General features: G+C 51.4%; 4 protein-coding genes across 4 annotated transcripts; 3 read left to right on the top strand and 1 right to left on the bottom strand.

The window, feature by feature from the left end:
- Positions 1-987: 987 nt before the first annotated feature.
- Positions 988-5,569, top strand: N7489_006210 (uncharacterized protein; the record flags this gene model as incomplete). Its single annotated transcript, XM_056711960.1, has 3 exons — positions 988-1,202; positions 1,279-4,168; positions 4,223-5,569. 3 exons carry the CDS (start codon positions 988-990, stop codon positions 5,567-5,569), a joined length of 4,452 nt encoding a protein of 1,483 aa, XP_056565675.1.
- A 587-nt stretch (positions 5,570-6,156) lies between these two features.
- N7489_006209 (putative nucleotide-sugar transporter) lies at positions 6,157-7,662 on the top strand (the record flags this gene model as incomplete). Its single annotated transcript, XM_056711959.1, has 4 exons — positions 6,157-6,240; positions 6,298-6,374; positions 6,449-7,333; positions 7,389-7,662. The coding sequence occupies 4 exons, from the start codon at positions 6,157-6,159 to the stop codon at positions 7,660-7,662; spliced, it is 1,320 nt and encodes a 439-aa protein (XP_056565674.1).
- A 670-nt stretch (positions 7,663-8,332) lies between these two features.
- N7489_006208 (AP-1 complex subunit gamma) lies at positions 8,333-11,129 on the bottom strand (the record flags this gene model as incomplete). Its single annotated transcript, XM_056711958.1, has 5 exons — positions 8,333-8,428; positions 8,502-10,629; positions 10,681-10,869; positions 10,926-11,049; positions 11,120-11,129. 5 exons carry the CDS (start codon positions 11,127-11,129, stop codon positions 8,333-8,335), a joined length of 2,547 nt encoding a protein of 848 aa, XP_056565673.1.
- Positions 11,130-11,896: 767 nt separating this feature from the next.
- Positions 11,897-13,812, top strand: N7489_006207 (putative sterol o-acyltransferase (APE2); the record flags this gene model as incomplete). Its single annotated transcript, XM_056711957.1, has 6 exons — positions 11,897-12,018; positions 12,090-12,533; positions 12,595-13,302; positions 13,359-13,614; positions 13,671-13,712; positions 13,786-13,812. 6 exons carry the CDS (start codon positions 11,897-11,899, stop codon positions 13,810-13,812), a joined length of 1,599 nt encoding a protein of 532 aa, XP_056565672.1.
- Between the last annotated feature and the right edge of the window lie 203 nt (positions 13,813-14,015).

Here is a 14,015-nt window from a genome sequence, read left to right as displayed (position 1 = left end):
CTTAAATAACGGCCTGAGGGATCGTCGGGATTTACAGTTATGTATTTGTAGTACACGTAACAAATGAGATACTAGGCGATACCTGGCCAAGTAGTGGAAACCCAGGCAAAACTGGAAGTACCTCAGAACTAGCCTTGTGACCGCCCTCCCAACCCAAATAGGACTAGTACTAGTAACATCGCAATACGAATAGATACCGACCTATTGATACGATTGATACACACCCCATTCATTTCCAGATGCCATTATTCAATGTTCTTCATCTTAATCAAACATTGAAACCCTCAATGGGATGATTCAATAAGACATTACCCTTCCTTTGATTTCATTTTGTCACTTCTCATTCATTTAATAATACCTTGAAACCATACATACATCATAATATCCTTCACTCGACCGCCACTTCTTCTTTCTTTGCGCCCCCAAACTCAACGAGATCTGTGCACTCATCTCTTTGTCTCAGTGTCATTCTGATTTTCCGTAAGTACCTGTGTTCTTTATCTTTCAAACCCCCAATCGTCTCGCCATTGTGCAGAGAGGACAGCAACTGAGGCCCGGTGCGACTTGAGGGCTGCATGATCCCTGTCACGGATCCTATCCACCCTACAACTGTTTTCATTCGCTCCAAGCCACAATCAGGTGGTGGCCAGCGAATTGAATTCATCTGACGCTGCTGCCCGAACGCCTTGCTCTCCTCGTTGTGTTGGTCGGTGTTGGTGTTGGTTCCCTCTGGTCCCTCCTGTCCTCCGTTTCGTGCATTTCTCACTCATCCCCACCCTCCCTGATCGACTCGAATCACGGTTCCACACCAGCACCTGCTTACCTTTTTTTCCCTCCCGCTGATCAACCCGTGTTGAACTTCCTTAACGTCTTCATCACTAACCTTGCGACATCTTAGCAGTTGCGCATGGTACTCTAGCGAATGCTAACCTTCAAAAAACCTCTGCGCGGATTGCCCATTGATCCCCCATTGATGGGGTGTCTGCTATGAATCCCGGAGAGTTCCCCAACCCGGGCGCGGGGCCTGGCCGGCCAGCCCCGAATACCGCGATGAGGATGAACGCAAATATGCAGGTCCCAAAGAACGACAGTGTGCAATCTATGATGACCTATGTTGCGCAAATGTTGCAAAATCAGGGACCATTTCAAGGTTGGAAGGCAGACGTTCTAATCAAGACTCGGGCAACGAATGTTTATCAGATGTAAGTTGTATTTTCTGTCTGCGAAAACTAGCTTTCGCTTTTTAGTTTTATCTGGTCTGACCTTTACGCGAATTAGGATCACCTCCCTCCGTTTGATCCAGCCTCGCATCGACCTCCACCAGGCGGCCCAGGCGGCCATGAGTTTCGAATTAAAAGCGTTCACCAAAGCCAACGAGAAGATTGAATACGAGAAAGAATGCACCGAGAAGCTTCTTCACATCAGAAACACCCGAGAGAGACAGGCCGCGGTCGCTTACCAAAGTGGAATGATGCCCCAGACGGGCGCTGGCCCAAATCAGATCCCAGCCGCTTTTCCGCAGCACATCCCGGTTTCTGGCCAACAGCAACTGGCAATGGGAATGAATGGGCAGAACCAGCAGGCAGCCCTACAGCGACAACAGCAGCAGCAGCAGTCTCATGCGATGCTCCAACAGCAGCAACAGCAGCAACAACAGCAGCAGCAGCAGCAACAGCAACAGCAGCAGCAACATCGGTCCCAACAGCGCCCGGGCAATGGAATTCCGATGGTCGACGACCTCAGCACGCTTTCCGCCCAAGATCTTGATCACGTCTCTCGACTGGCAAACGAGATGTTGAATAAAACCAACCCGGAAGATATGGAGAAGATCAAGATGAACTTGTCAAACATGACACCCGAGCAGCGGCAATATTTGGCACGGAAGAACCTTGAGCCAATGACCTATTTTTTCCGCTCTCAGGCTTTGAACCAGATCAGACGCCATCGTCGCGCTCGTCTGGAAATGGGGGGACGTGCGCCAAATCCCGGGGTGGATGCGAATGGTAACATGATGGGGGATCCCATGATGAATTCTCAGCACCAGCGACAGATGCTTCAAAACATGTTAAACCTTCAGCGCAATTCCGCATTCCCCGGGAATCCCGGTCAGACCATGGATCCCCCAAATTTCATTGGAAATGTGGAAAACATCCAAGGACAGCAAGCAGATGGCCTGCGCTCACAGGAGGCTGGTCAGCTAGTCGTTCCTGCAAGCTCTTCCCAAATGAACCAAGCCCCATTCCCGAATAATAACAACAACATGTTCCCACAGCAGATGGGCCAGAATGGCCAGGCGAATATGAACGCCAATAATCCAAACGCCCAAGCCCAGTTCCTTGCCCAGCAGCATCTGCAGGGCGGGTCTAACACTCCCCAGGATCGATTGCAGTTCCAGGCACAACAGTCTCAGGCTCAAGCCCAGGCTCAGGCGCGTGTGCAAGCGGCGCAGAAGGCTCAGATGGCGATGTCGGGCCATGGCGGCCAAGTGACCCCCCAATCACAGCCGCAACTGAACGGACAGAGCCCCGTCATGCCAATGCTGAATCAACCCATGGCACCGGGTCAGATGTCCCCGGTCCAGGTGCCCGCTCAAGCCCGACCGCCGTCCCGACCTGCGAACATGGGCCAGCATCCGGCTGGCGTTGCAGGACAGGCTGCGATGCAAGGTCCGCTTCAAATTCCTTCCAATATCCCGCCTCACATCCAGGAGCAACTCGCACGCATGCCTCCTGAACAAGCTCGGGCTTTTATCATGCAGCAACAACGTCGTGCCGCTCTTAACAACATGGCTCGGGCCAACCCCGGTCAGCAGCCGCAGCCTCAACCTGGCCAAGCCCAATCAATGATGAATAACCAGATGGGCAACGCCATGATGAGAGGATCGATGAGTGGCCCACAGGATTTGAACTCGGGAGGCATGCCCCAAGGCCAGCAAATGACCCAGCAGCAACGTCAACAACGCCAGAATGAGCTTTACAAGCTCCAACTGCTGCGGCAGCAAAACAATGGCGTGGAAATGACTCCTGAGCAGGGCAAGCAAATGGACCGCGTGTCTTTCCCACCGTCTATTCTGAACATGAATGGCACCTCGATGCAAGTTCCTAGCAACATCAAATCATGGGGCCAGCTCAAGCAATGGGCAAATTCGAACCCTCAAATTGCAAGCCCCAACGACCTCCCGCGCCTCATGATGCTCCAGAAACTTCATCTTGGTCAACTGATCTCAGCTTCCACGAATCAACCGAAAGAGCAGAATGGCCAAGGTCCGACGGCAACTCCATTCCAAGGCACCCAGGTTCCGTTTAACAACGCGCCAGGCTTCCTTCCTGGCCAACAATCCGGTGCTATGAATATGGCGGCCATGCGGCCAATCACCGCCCAAGACATCCAAATGGCTCGTCAAAAGCTTGGGCCCCAGGCATCAAACTTCACCGACGAGCAGATCCGGGAAATTCTGTTGCGAAACCGCCAAAAGCAAATGATGCAGGCTGCACAGAACCGAGCAATGCAACTTGAAGGAAACACGCAAGCTGGCCAGCTAAGTCAACCGGCGACGCAACCCCCAGTTCCTGCAGCACAGCCTGTCCCGCAAATCAAGCCGCAGAATGCTCAACCCCCGCAATCGACCCCTCAAGCGGCGAACGCAAAGGCTCAAACTGGAGCCGCGGCCAAAGGTGCTAAGGGCGCTACCGGGAAGCAGGCCTCGAAGAAGAGGCCAAGCACAGATGATACAACAGAAGCCCGAGCCACAGCTACACCCCAAATGAACCAGCCTGTGGCAGTTCCGGGCGGACCAGCGACAGCGCCCCAACGCCCGGCTTTCCCTTTCACGCAGGAACAGCTTGCACAGATGACTCCTCAACAGCGAGCTCAGGTTGAAGCACACATGCGGAGCAAACAGCCTCAAAGTCGGGGTCAGGTACTCAGTAGAGCTGCCGCCGAAGAGGCATGGAACAGGAACCTACCACCGCAAGTTATGGAGGTTTACAATGATATCGCCAAGAACGCTCCACCCGCAAAGCCCATACCTGTCTCGCCAGAGCAGAAGGCCGCTATGACCAAACAACTGCGTGAAGCCGTGGAAGTTCTCGGCCGCTTGGACGCCCTTGTACAGTGGTTTGCAAAGATGCAAGGCCAGGAGAAGAATGTGAAGAATCTTCTTGCCATGGTAAGTCCTCCTTTAATAATGTAAGCGTTTGTTTACTAATTCGATCTCGCTCAGCGAATCCAATTGATGAGGCAATTCAAGCCCTCGCAGGAGTGGGGAGTGAATGAGCAATTCACGGTTACGCCCGATTATCTCACTGGTGCCATCCTTTTCATGCGGAAGTTGTTTGCAGTGATGATTTCTCGCATGCAACAAGGCCAGCGTCCTAACTCCCAAGCTCCTAGCTCTAATGGCCAGCAAATGCCAGGCAACATGCCAGCACTGAACGCGACCAATTTGCAGCAGTTGCAGGCACAAGAAGAAGCCCTACAACGAGCTCGGCGCGCCTCTAGCCAGTCTGCTGCAAATGCCCCAGCTGCACCTTTCGCGGCTCCGTCTCCCAGAGGCGTCCCTCAATATGCCGCAGGCGGACTTGCCCCGGAGAATCTTAAACTGCCTCCTCCCAAAAAGCGAAAGCAGTCTCACGGTGTGGCATCATCCCCGGTTCAGGCAACTGCACCTCCTGGCGCAGCCGCAAAATACAACAAAGCGGTGGCAGACGCCACATCCAATGCAGCAGCCATGGCAGGTGCTTTTAAATGCAGTGTGGTTGAGTGTCAACACCACTACCAAGGATTCCCGACCCAAGCCGTCTTGGACAAGCACGTTGAAGAAAGCCACCAACCCGAGGAGGAAGAGACGATCGAAGACCCTCTCAAATATTACCATGAAAGTATTTCGATGGGTCTTGGACTGAACTCTGATGATAGTCCGGAAACCCAGCAGATGGCCACACTCGGACCAGTGCCACCCTCCACCAAGCCAAGTGCAGCAGCTTCCCCCGCGAAACAAGGTGTTTCTACCCCTCTCATTGCCAACAACACACCCATGGCAAGGGTCACTAGCCAATTCGGTGGCAAGACCGCGTCTCCTGCTGCAGCATCGACCCAACTGCTCACTCCGCAGTTGTCTTCTGTCAAGGGATCGAAGCCTGCTGACAAGGACGGGAAGAAGGATGCTATTAAACTGGAGGATAGCGACACAAAGGATCCCTGGGCGGAGTGTCCCACCTCGCTTGACACAATCCATGATACATTTTCAAACCTCGCGAGCAAAGATCTCCCTCACCTGGGCTATGATTCGCTTGAGGACTTCGATATCAATGAAGCTACCCCGGTGGATGATGACTGGGCTGCCTTTGCTAGTCTGACTCCTCCAAACGAGGCTGAGGAGGCTGCTTTCCTGGAGAAATTTTACGAACCCTGGGACGAAGACTCCATTGCAAGGGCTGCAGATTGGATGCGCATTCCGCCTGAGATCCAGGTCAAGGGCGTCGGACCTATGGGCCAGCTTGAGGTTGATTGGGATGCAGTTGCGCGTTACGAGAGAGAAGGCATCCGCATCCGCCAGACTTCCAAGTGAAATTCCCGGTTTGTATTGAGCGCATGTACACATCACTAGTCTACATGAAGATGGACTTGAGTCTATGAAATAGTTTTACTTTCGGCGGTTCGTTTCCAGCGTATATATGGTTCAGGAGCCATGCGTTTTTGTACACTACGCGGGACTCCTGGTTAATTTCTTGTGATCCTTGGGGATCGACCTTTTGGGTTTCTAATTATTTTGGACCTTAGTGTCATTGGCCTCAGCGATGGCGTTTGGAGGGAGAAAAGCCGGGATTAGGTTCTCTAACTGGATTGTTTATTTCGAATTTTTTGGAGATTTTGGAATTTCATACATACATTAACTACATGTATGTCGCATTTGATGATACATAATATTAAAGACATATAGTCGTACTACATAGTGTACAACGTGCAGAGTAGGTATGTTGTAGGGGTACATGTGATGTCAGCCCTGGAGGTACCGTGACACATGTTATCAGCTGCCAAGCTCCGATAAGCTCTCCGCTTTGTCTCCTCACTTGGCCTCTGGCCCTTTGGTCACTTCATCTTCACTCCTCATTAACACTTGGAGTAACTCTTATCAGCTAATTCTAGTGGGACAAGATGGCAAACAATGCCCTCATTCCACTCCTGGTCACGATGATGCTCGTGACCGGAGTGTGCAACACCATTCTCAACAAGTACCAGGTTTGTCCTCGATTCGAGTAACAAAGGAACATGGACTAATCGCCCCGTCTCGGACAGGATATGCAATGTGTGCGGAACTGCGATTCCCCAGATCCCAATCAACGGAAGCTGTTCGAGCAGCCAGTCATTCAAACGTAGGTTTCACCTCATGTTGATGATCAGGCTTCGCAACACTGGCGATTAATACTGACACCAGGCGGTAACACAGAGCCGTAATGTTTATTGGTGAAATGGGCTGTTGGCTAGTTGTTGGATTAAACTTCGTTTACCGCCAATACATCGCACCACGCCTATCCAGTGACCCTTCGCCCCTACTTACTGGCGGATACCATCCGATTAACGGCTACGACGAAGGCATCGATAATGAAGATGACCACACAGTCGATGGACTCGACAGTGACAGCAGACACCCTAAGCCCCTCCCCGAAATTGACAGCCGCATCCCACTCCGTGGATTGAAGGTCCTACTTCTTGCAGCGCCGTCGAGCTGCGATATCGCCGGCACGACCCTCATGAACGTGGGTCTTCTCTTTGTGGCAGCCAGTATCTACCAGATGACCCGGGGTGCTCTTGTTCTGTTCGTAGGCCTGTTCAGTGTCCTCTTCCTTCGCCGCAGGCTCCACTTATACCAGTGGAGCGCACTCTTCATTGTTGTCCTAGGTGTGGCTATTGTGGGTCTTTCTGGAGCTCTATTCAGTGGTGATTCAGGTCATGATATCAACCAGAATGCGAGTGTTACCGATGTGGCCTCGCGTGCTCTTATACAGGCGCGTGATGTCGCTCGCACCCCCGAGGCCGTTCAGACTATCATTGGTGTGCTGCTTATTGCTGCAGCGCAGATCTTCACAGCTACGCAGTTCGTGCTGGAGGAGTGGATCCTAGAGCATTACGCCATGGAACCGATCCATGTCGTGGGTTGGGAAGGCGTATTCGGCTTTTTGGTTACTGTCGTCGGCATGCTGATCATGTATCTTATTGTTGGACGGACAGATGCCGGCCGATATGGCTACTTTGATGTGAAGCAGGGGTTGCACGAGCTTCTTGCTAATCGCGCTGTTGCCATATCCAGCGTGTTTATCATGATCAGTATCGGGTATGTTTTTATCTTGCTCTTCAAATCCTTGTTCCAGCTCTAATGCTTTTTCCAGTGGTTTCAACTTCTTCGGTCTGTCCGTCACCCGCACTGTTTCCGCTACCTCTCGTAGCACAATCGACACCTGCCGCACGCTCTTCATTTGGATTGTCTCGCTTGGACTCGGCTGGGAGACCTTCAAATGGCTCCAAGTTGTCGGTTTCGCGCTTCTTGTCTATGGAACCTTTATGTTCAATGACATTGTCCGTCCTCCGATCAAGGCTTGCTTGCCTCGTGACCGGAGAGAAGGAGAGGTGCTGCTTCCCGAAGGCCCCATTGAGCACATCTGATTAGCTTGGCTACTTGTTTTGGACTTGCTCCCCATATTATATACCATTCTGGTGCTCGGTATATTCTTGTTCTGCCTTATAGATTGGGCTCACGATTTGGATTTTGGATAAATGATATGATTTTGCATTGCTTTGTTTCTTGCGATGGAGTTAATCGCGTCTTGTTTCTTTTTGGGGGAACTACATACAGATTTTTCATCTTTTCTTCCGGAGGCTGCAGTTGATCTGAGTTCTCTTTTGAAGTTATAGAGCCTTTCTGTCGTCTATCGCATGTCGGTTTGTGCCTTTGGACTTAGTCTGCGCCATAGGTGTCACAATGCATTACTAACATCTACTAGTATACTAGTATCTAAATGTGTACATACATGTAGGAACACACTGCTAGTGCAACTTTGGTATGGGCCGTTAACTACATGACTCGATGCAACACACCCTGCACTTTCTCGTACGCTAAAAATTTCATCTGAAGCATGTACAATAAGAAAGGTCCCTCCCTCCAAGCAGTGAATCGAAGAACAAGAGAAAAGGAAATAAACGGCAAAACAAAGTCTAGATAGATAGAGAAAGCAAGGCGCAGAAAACAGGTGTGTATAGAACTGGATTTGACTGTTCATGAGAAAATTAAACATTCGCTTGGATGAAATTTTAGCATCACTGACACCGATTTGATCTACGGCTCGGACCAGTCCACTTGGTCGGTGACAGGGTTTCCACCATCGCGGGCGCAAGTGACACGAAGACGGAGACGAAGTTTGGCAGGAAGACCCTGGAGGTAATAGGTTAGTCTGAGACTCACAAGAAAGCAAGGGTGTAAGATAGGAAGGAGAAGCTAGACATACCCCATTCAGAGCGGTCACACGGAGTGACTGTGTGCCCTCGTCGCCGGCCTCTAGATCGGCCTTGGTGATTGCGCTCAGCTGCAACCGCTGGCTCTTCGGCACGGCAGCTTGCAAGCCGACGCTTGTGAATCGGTCGAAGTTGGAGTCGTTGCGGAAACGGGCCAGTATCTGAGCGATGTTGCCGCTCCGCTGAACCTGCAAGGTAAGGACGAGGCCGTCCTTGTTGAGCGCGGTGTGCGCAGGGGTCGAAGCGGTGACAGGCGCGGGAGAGGTGGTGGGCGAAGGCGTTGAGACACCCATGCCTCCTGCACCTAGCAGATCCATCGAGGCGGATGTGGGTTGTGTGGGCTGCGGGGATGGTGAAGGACCGTTGGAGCCAAACAAGTCCATGATGGCGTTCTTTTGGCCAGCAGGTCCCGGCGACGGAGACGACATGCCTGAGTCTCCGCCAAGAATGTCTGCCAGCAGATCGGCGGTGTTTGATCCGCCCGAGGTAGGGCTCGTGACAGGGGCGTCGGATCCACCAACCAGGTCAAGGAGCAGGTCATGCTCTGCAGGTTTGGCGACCTTTGTCGTCGACTTCCCACGGAGAAGCTTACTCTGACGCTTCTTAGCAGCGGGGGCAGCACCTAGTACCCGCTGCTCCTCACGGATCTCAGGCGGGGGCATTCGTTCGAGCACGCCACGGCGAATTTGATCGTAACCGAAAAGGTTGGTGTATTCAACAGCACGCTGTTGAATTTCGACACTGAGGTCCGCCGTTCGGCTGGAAAGCAGACGGCGTAGGCGTTCAATTTGAGCAGGATCCGACATGCGCACAGTAAGCTTCATGGATGCAGTGATGATGTATTCGACAGCAATCTGGGAGGCATAGGTGCTGTTAAGAATGTTGGTAAAGAGGTCAACGATATCACTCTCCCGAACCTCCTTGACCAATTCCTCCTCCTCATACTGACCACCCTGAAGGAGACTATCGGCATATTCACCAATGGTCCACGTCGCAGCCAGTGTGAGACCCTCTTGTGAGATGTCCTCCTTCAATGACGAGTAGAGCTTTTGTACCGCATAGGTCTGCAGATCAGGGGTGGTCGCAATGAGACGGACGAACGAGGACAGGATCTGTTCTTTGACATAGTTCCCAGCCAGCTTGAGAACCCGCAGAATGGTGTCCATGTGCCAGCGCTTGTTGGGTGCGAACCGATCGGCCGCGATACCTATCTGTGTTGTCATGACGGACTTGAATTCGTTGTCGGCTACCTCCAGGAAGGCCAGCAGTTCCCGCACCAGCACCCGCACATTATCTTCGTTGATTAACATGAAGCTGAGATCGAGCGCTCGCCGGCGAATGCTAATATCAGGATCCCGCAGGCATTCCAAGATCGTGTTGCGATGTCTCTGCACTGCATTTGGTTCAATTGCAACAACCTTATTCAGGGTGTTCAACGCAACATAGCGGATATTATTGTCCTTGTTAGCCAGGAATTTGCCGAGAATGTTGACGCCCAGCACCCTCAGGCCAGAGTCAGCTTCAATATCCAGAATTGTAAGAACGGCCTCATATAGAATAGAGTTGCCGACATTCTTCGAGGAATCCGTGTTGGTGGCCACCTGGGCCAGGATGTCGTTGATCAATTCGCTAGTGGCCACATCTCCCCGACCCAATACACGCAAGAACCGAAGGATCTTGACCTGAAGGAAAGGATCTGTGATACCAGACACATCATGCTCGGGGGCATACCCGGAGGTTGTCAGCCCCTTCAAGGCGCGAACCAGTCCTCCAGCCAACGGCCGGAACATTTCGATCACGCCCACTGGTCCTCCTTCCTCCTCCTCCTCCTCTTCCGCTTCACATAGATCAATCGCTAGTGTCAGTCCGCAGAGAAGAACGCCATGGTTCCGGTCCGACAGCAGGTTCTTAGCTTTCTCAAGGAAGTGCTCGTACAGGTCTGGAACCTTGCGACATATCCGCATGGCACAGATCGCGGCTTTCCGTCGAATATAGGGGTTGGCGGTTGACATAAGGCTTTCGACTTCGGGGAACAGATCACGGGACATTTCAACCGAGGCAATATTTCCGAGTGTACAGAGGGCGAGACCGACGATATATTGGTTGGAGTGATTAAGGTCACTGCATCTTAGTTAGCACAACGTCAGCCAAGTCAAATACAGTGAGACTTACTTTTTCAAAGAATTGGTCACCAGTGTTAGCACTTCTTGGTTCTCATCTAGCAACAGCATGGTCCCCAGATACCCCAACCGCTTGTCGGCGAATCGGTGTGAGGCGAGTAGTTTCAGGCATTCGATTTGGCCGAAGTGAGTTCGCTCTCCGAGAGTAAACAGATACAAGAGCTTGGCGACATTATTTCTCCTATCAATTGTTAGAGGTCGATCGAGGAATTGACTGAGGTAAATGCTGAAGCTAACCGGATGCCGGAGTCGTGGCTCTCTTCGCGAAACGAGGCGCGAATAGCGGCGCTTTCTTTTTGGATAACTGCACGTTCATCGGCGATGGTCTTTGCGGATCGGACATTACGAATGAATTGTTTGACTGTAGATATATTGGATTGCATGGTCAGAATGCATCTCAGGGGATAGGAGGGGCGGCGGGCAGCACTTACGGGAAGACATGGCGGCCAGAGGGACCCCCGGCGGGGCGAGGAGGGGAGATATTCAATGGAAAAGAAGGGACAAAGTCAGGTGCAAGTAGGTGAATCAAGCACCACACTCATAAAACCAATGGAATGAAAGAAATGTCAAGGCTGTTGGTATGGAGGTCTGGATTGTTGTATTATTATTCCTCATGGGCAGTCGACCTGGCATCTTGGCATGGGACACTAGTATGGAAGAGGACTAGCCCGGATACCCTGGATCACCTGACTCCTTGATACCATTCAGCTACACCGCCTTTGAATAGACACCTGAGGCATAAATATGACATAAGTGGCAGATTTGGAAAATTACGTTGTACAACTTTGGAGATAGATACAATACAGGCATACTATAGATAGTTCAAAGATCTATACATGTATACTGTAGTATAAATGCACGTTTATCGCAGGGAAGATACGGTTAAATTGGACCAAATTTGGGAATATACGAATACGACGAAGATATTATGAGATGTAAAGTTTTGTCAACAATTCAACAGTTTGCATCTCTAAATACATCTGCCTAGCTCGGATGTGTACTAGCGTATATCCCGTATGTCCCGTTTATAGTACTCCGCACTATAAAAGCAATCTGACGTAGTCGGCCGTGATTTTGGATTTCGAGTTTCGAGTTTCGAGTCCAAACAGATCCAAACAGAGCTGACCCCACATATTCTTAGGTGTCCCTTTTCATCTCAGTGTCTTCAATGTGCAAACCCCTCGATTCTGCAATTGTGTCCACTTAGGATGTCTAGCGCCGTCTCACAGAATGAATCTGCAACTTTACGGCCGCGCGCCGTGCCGATTCAGCATGGAAAGTCCGACGTGGCTCTCCCTCTTCCAGTGGATAAGCTAGCCCAGGATACAAGGTGAAATGCCCTCAATTTACACGGCTGGACTATTTTTAAAGCAATAGCTAACCCGTTTGTCGCATCCGCAGTGGCCGTTCAACCCCTGTTTCCGAAGATGCTCCCCCATCAGCGCATTCGATCTCTTCGGCGAGGAAGCAAGTCCGCGCCCGCAATCGCCTGTTTTATACTATAAACTATGTACCTCGCGTGTCCCATTTTGATCCCGATAGCGACTACCATAATTTCCGAGGGTTCTTCACTCTCTTTTGGATTGGGTTGGCCATCATGGTCGGGACCAGCATCTTGCGCAATATCAAGGATACCGGATACCCCCTACAGGTGCGCGTTTGGAGTCTCTTGACGGCCAATGTGTGGGGGATGGGGCTCAGCGATGCGGCCATGGTGATAAGCTCGGGACTCGTCTTGCCTATGCACCGGCTGTGGCGGGCTGGTCCGCAATGGCTACGATGGTCGCGCGGGGGAATGGTCTTACAGAGCTTGGGTGAGGCATTTTGGCTGGTTCTATGGATAAAGTGAGTTTGTGGCTTGTTCGGATATTGAAACTTGGAAGAGGGCTGACATGGAACAAAACAGCTGGCCCTTCATGATGCGGTGGACCTGGACTGCGCAGGTGTTCTTCACTCTGCACACCTTGACCATTCTAATGAAACTGCATTCATACGCTTTCTATAACGGGCATCTCAGCGAGACCCAGCGTCGCCTAGCCTCCCTTGATAAGCCAGGCTCAAAGACGCCTGAGCAACCGGCTGCCATCCATTACCCGGAGGTACACCGACGTCGACCCTCAATGAAGCAGCGCGACGAAGACCAGTCCACAGAGCCATTAGAGAGGCTTCGCGAAGACCTGGCCACGGAGTTGACCTCCCCGCTGGGCAACATCTCATACCCGCAGAACCTGCACATTGGGAACTATGTTGACTTCCTCTTTTGCCCGACCCTTTGCTATGAGCTAGAGTATCCCCGCCGAAAGGAGCGACGCTGGTCAGAAATTGGCTGGAAGGCCGCTGCTGTATTTGGTTGCATCTTCCTGCTCACCCTGACAAGCGAGGAATTCATCGTCCCCGTGTTGGCAGAGGCCAGTTCCCAACTCCGTGTCGTCTCCAGCGCCACAGACAAGGCTCTCGTCCTTGCCGAAACCATCAGCATGCTCCTCTTTCCCTTCATGATCATCTTCCTGCTGGTGTTCCTCGTCATCTTCGAATATGTTTTGGGTGCGTTTGCAGAGCTGACTCGGTTCGCCGATCGTCACTTCTATGCAGACTGGTGGAATTCGTGTGACTGGTAAGATATTGCGGTTCTATGCGCTCGGATAATGCGACTAACCGATTCTTACGTAGGATGGAATTTTCCCGCGAGTGGAACGTCCCTGTCCACCACTTTCTCTTCCGCCACGTCTACTGGCCCGCTCGATGTAACTTCTCCCAGCCTGTGGCTATGGTTATCACGTTCCTGGTCAGCTCTATATTCCACGAGTTAGTCATGAGCTGCATCACCAAGAAGCTCCGGGGATACGGTTTCCTAGCTATGATGCTTCAGCTGCCTATTGTCGCCATTCAAAAGTCTCGCTTTTTCCGTGGCCGGACAATCCTTAATGTAGGCTGTCATCTCTTTTCTTTGGTATTCTCCGGTCTCACTGACTTCCTTTCTAGAATGCATTCTTCTGGGCCTCGATGATCTTGGGTTTGTCTATGGTAAGCTTCTCATCTTCACTCTGAGATATGCAACATCCCAGTGTATTTGGTGCTAACCCTGCTTGCTCCTTAGATGTGTGCACTATACGTCCTTGTTTAGAACGGAAATTTGGTGCACATGCACCTAGACACGGCAGGCTAGGAAGAAATAAATTCGGCCAAGGAAGGCATAGAACACTGGCGGCTTGCTACTAATACATGATACCATTACTAGGTGTCTTCTGCCCTTGTATATAGCTTCAGTTATCTTTATATCAGCACTGTGATTTGATACTGATATTACCTGTAATGAAGTATACCACT

This window comes from Penicillium chrysogenum, assembly GCF_028827035.1.
Source record: "Penicillium chrysogenum strain IBT 35668 chromosome Unknown utg000004l_segment0_segment0, whole genome shotgun sequence".
In the NCBI taxonomy this organism is placed as follows: Eukaryota; Fungi; Ascomycota; class Eurotiomycetes; order Eurotiales; family Aspergillaceae; genus Penicillium; species Penicillium chrysogenum.
The sequence above is the reverse complement of the archived record's forward strand: the minus strand, read 5'-3'. Positions and strand labels throughout refer to the sequence as shown.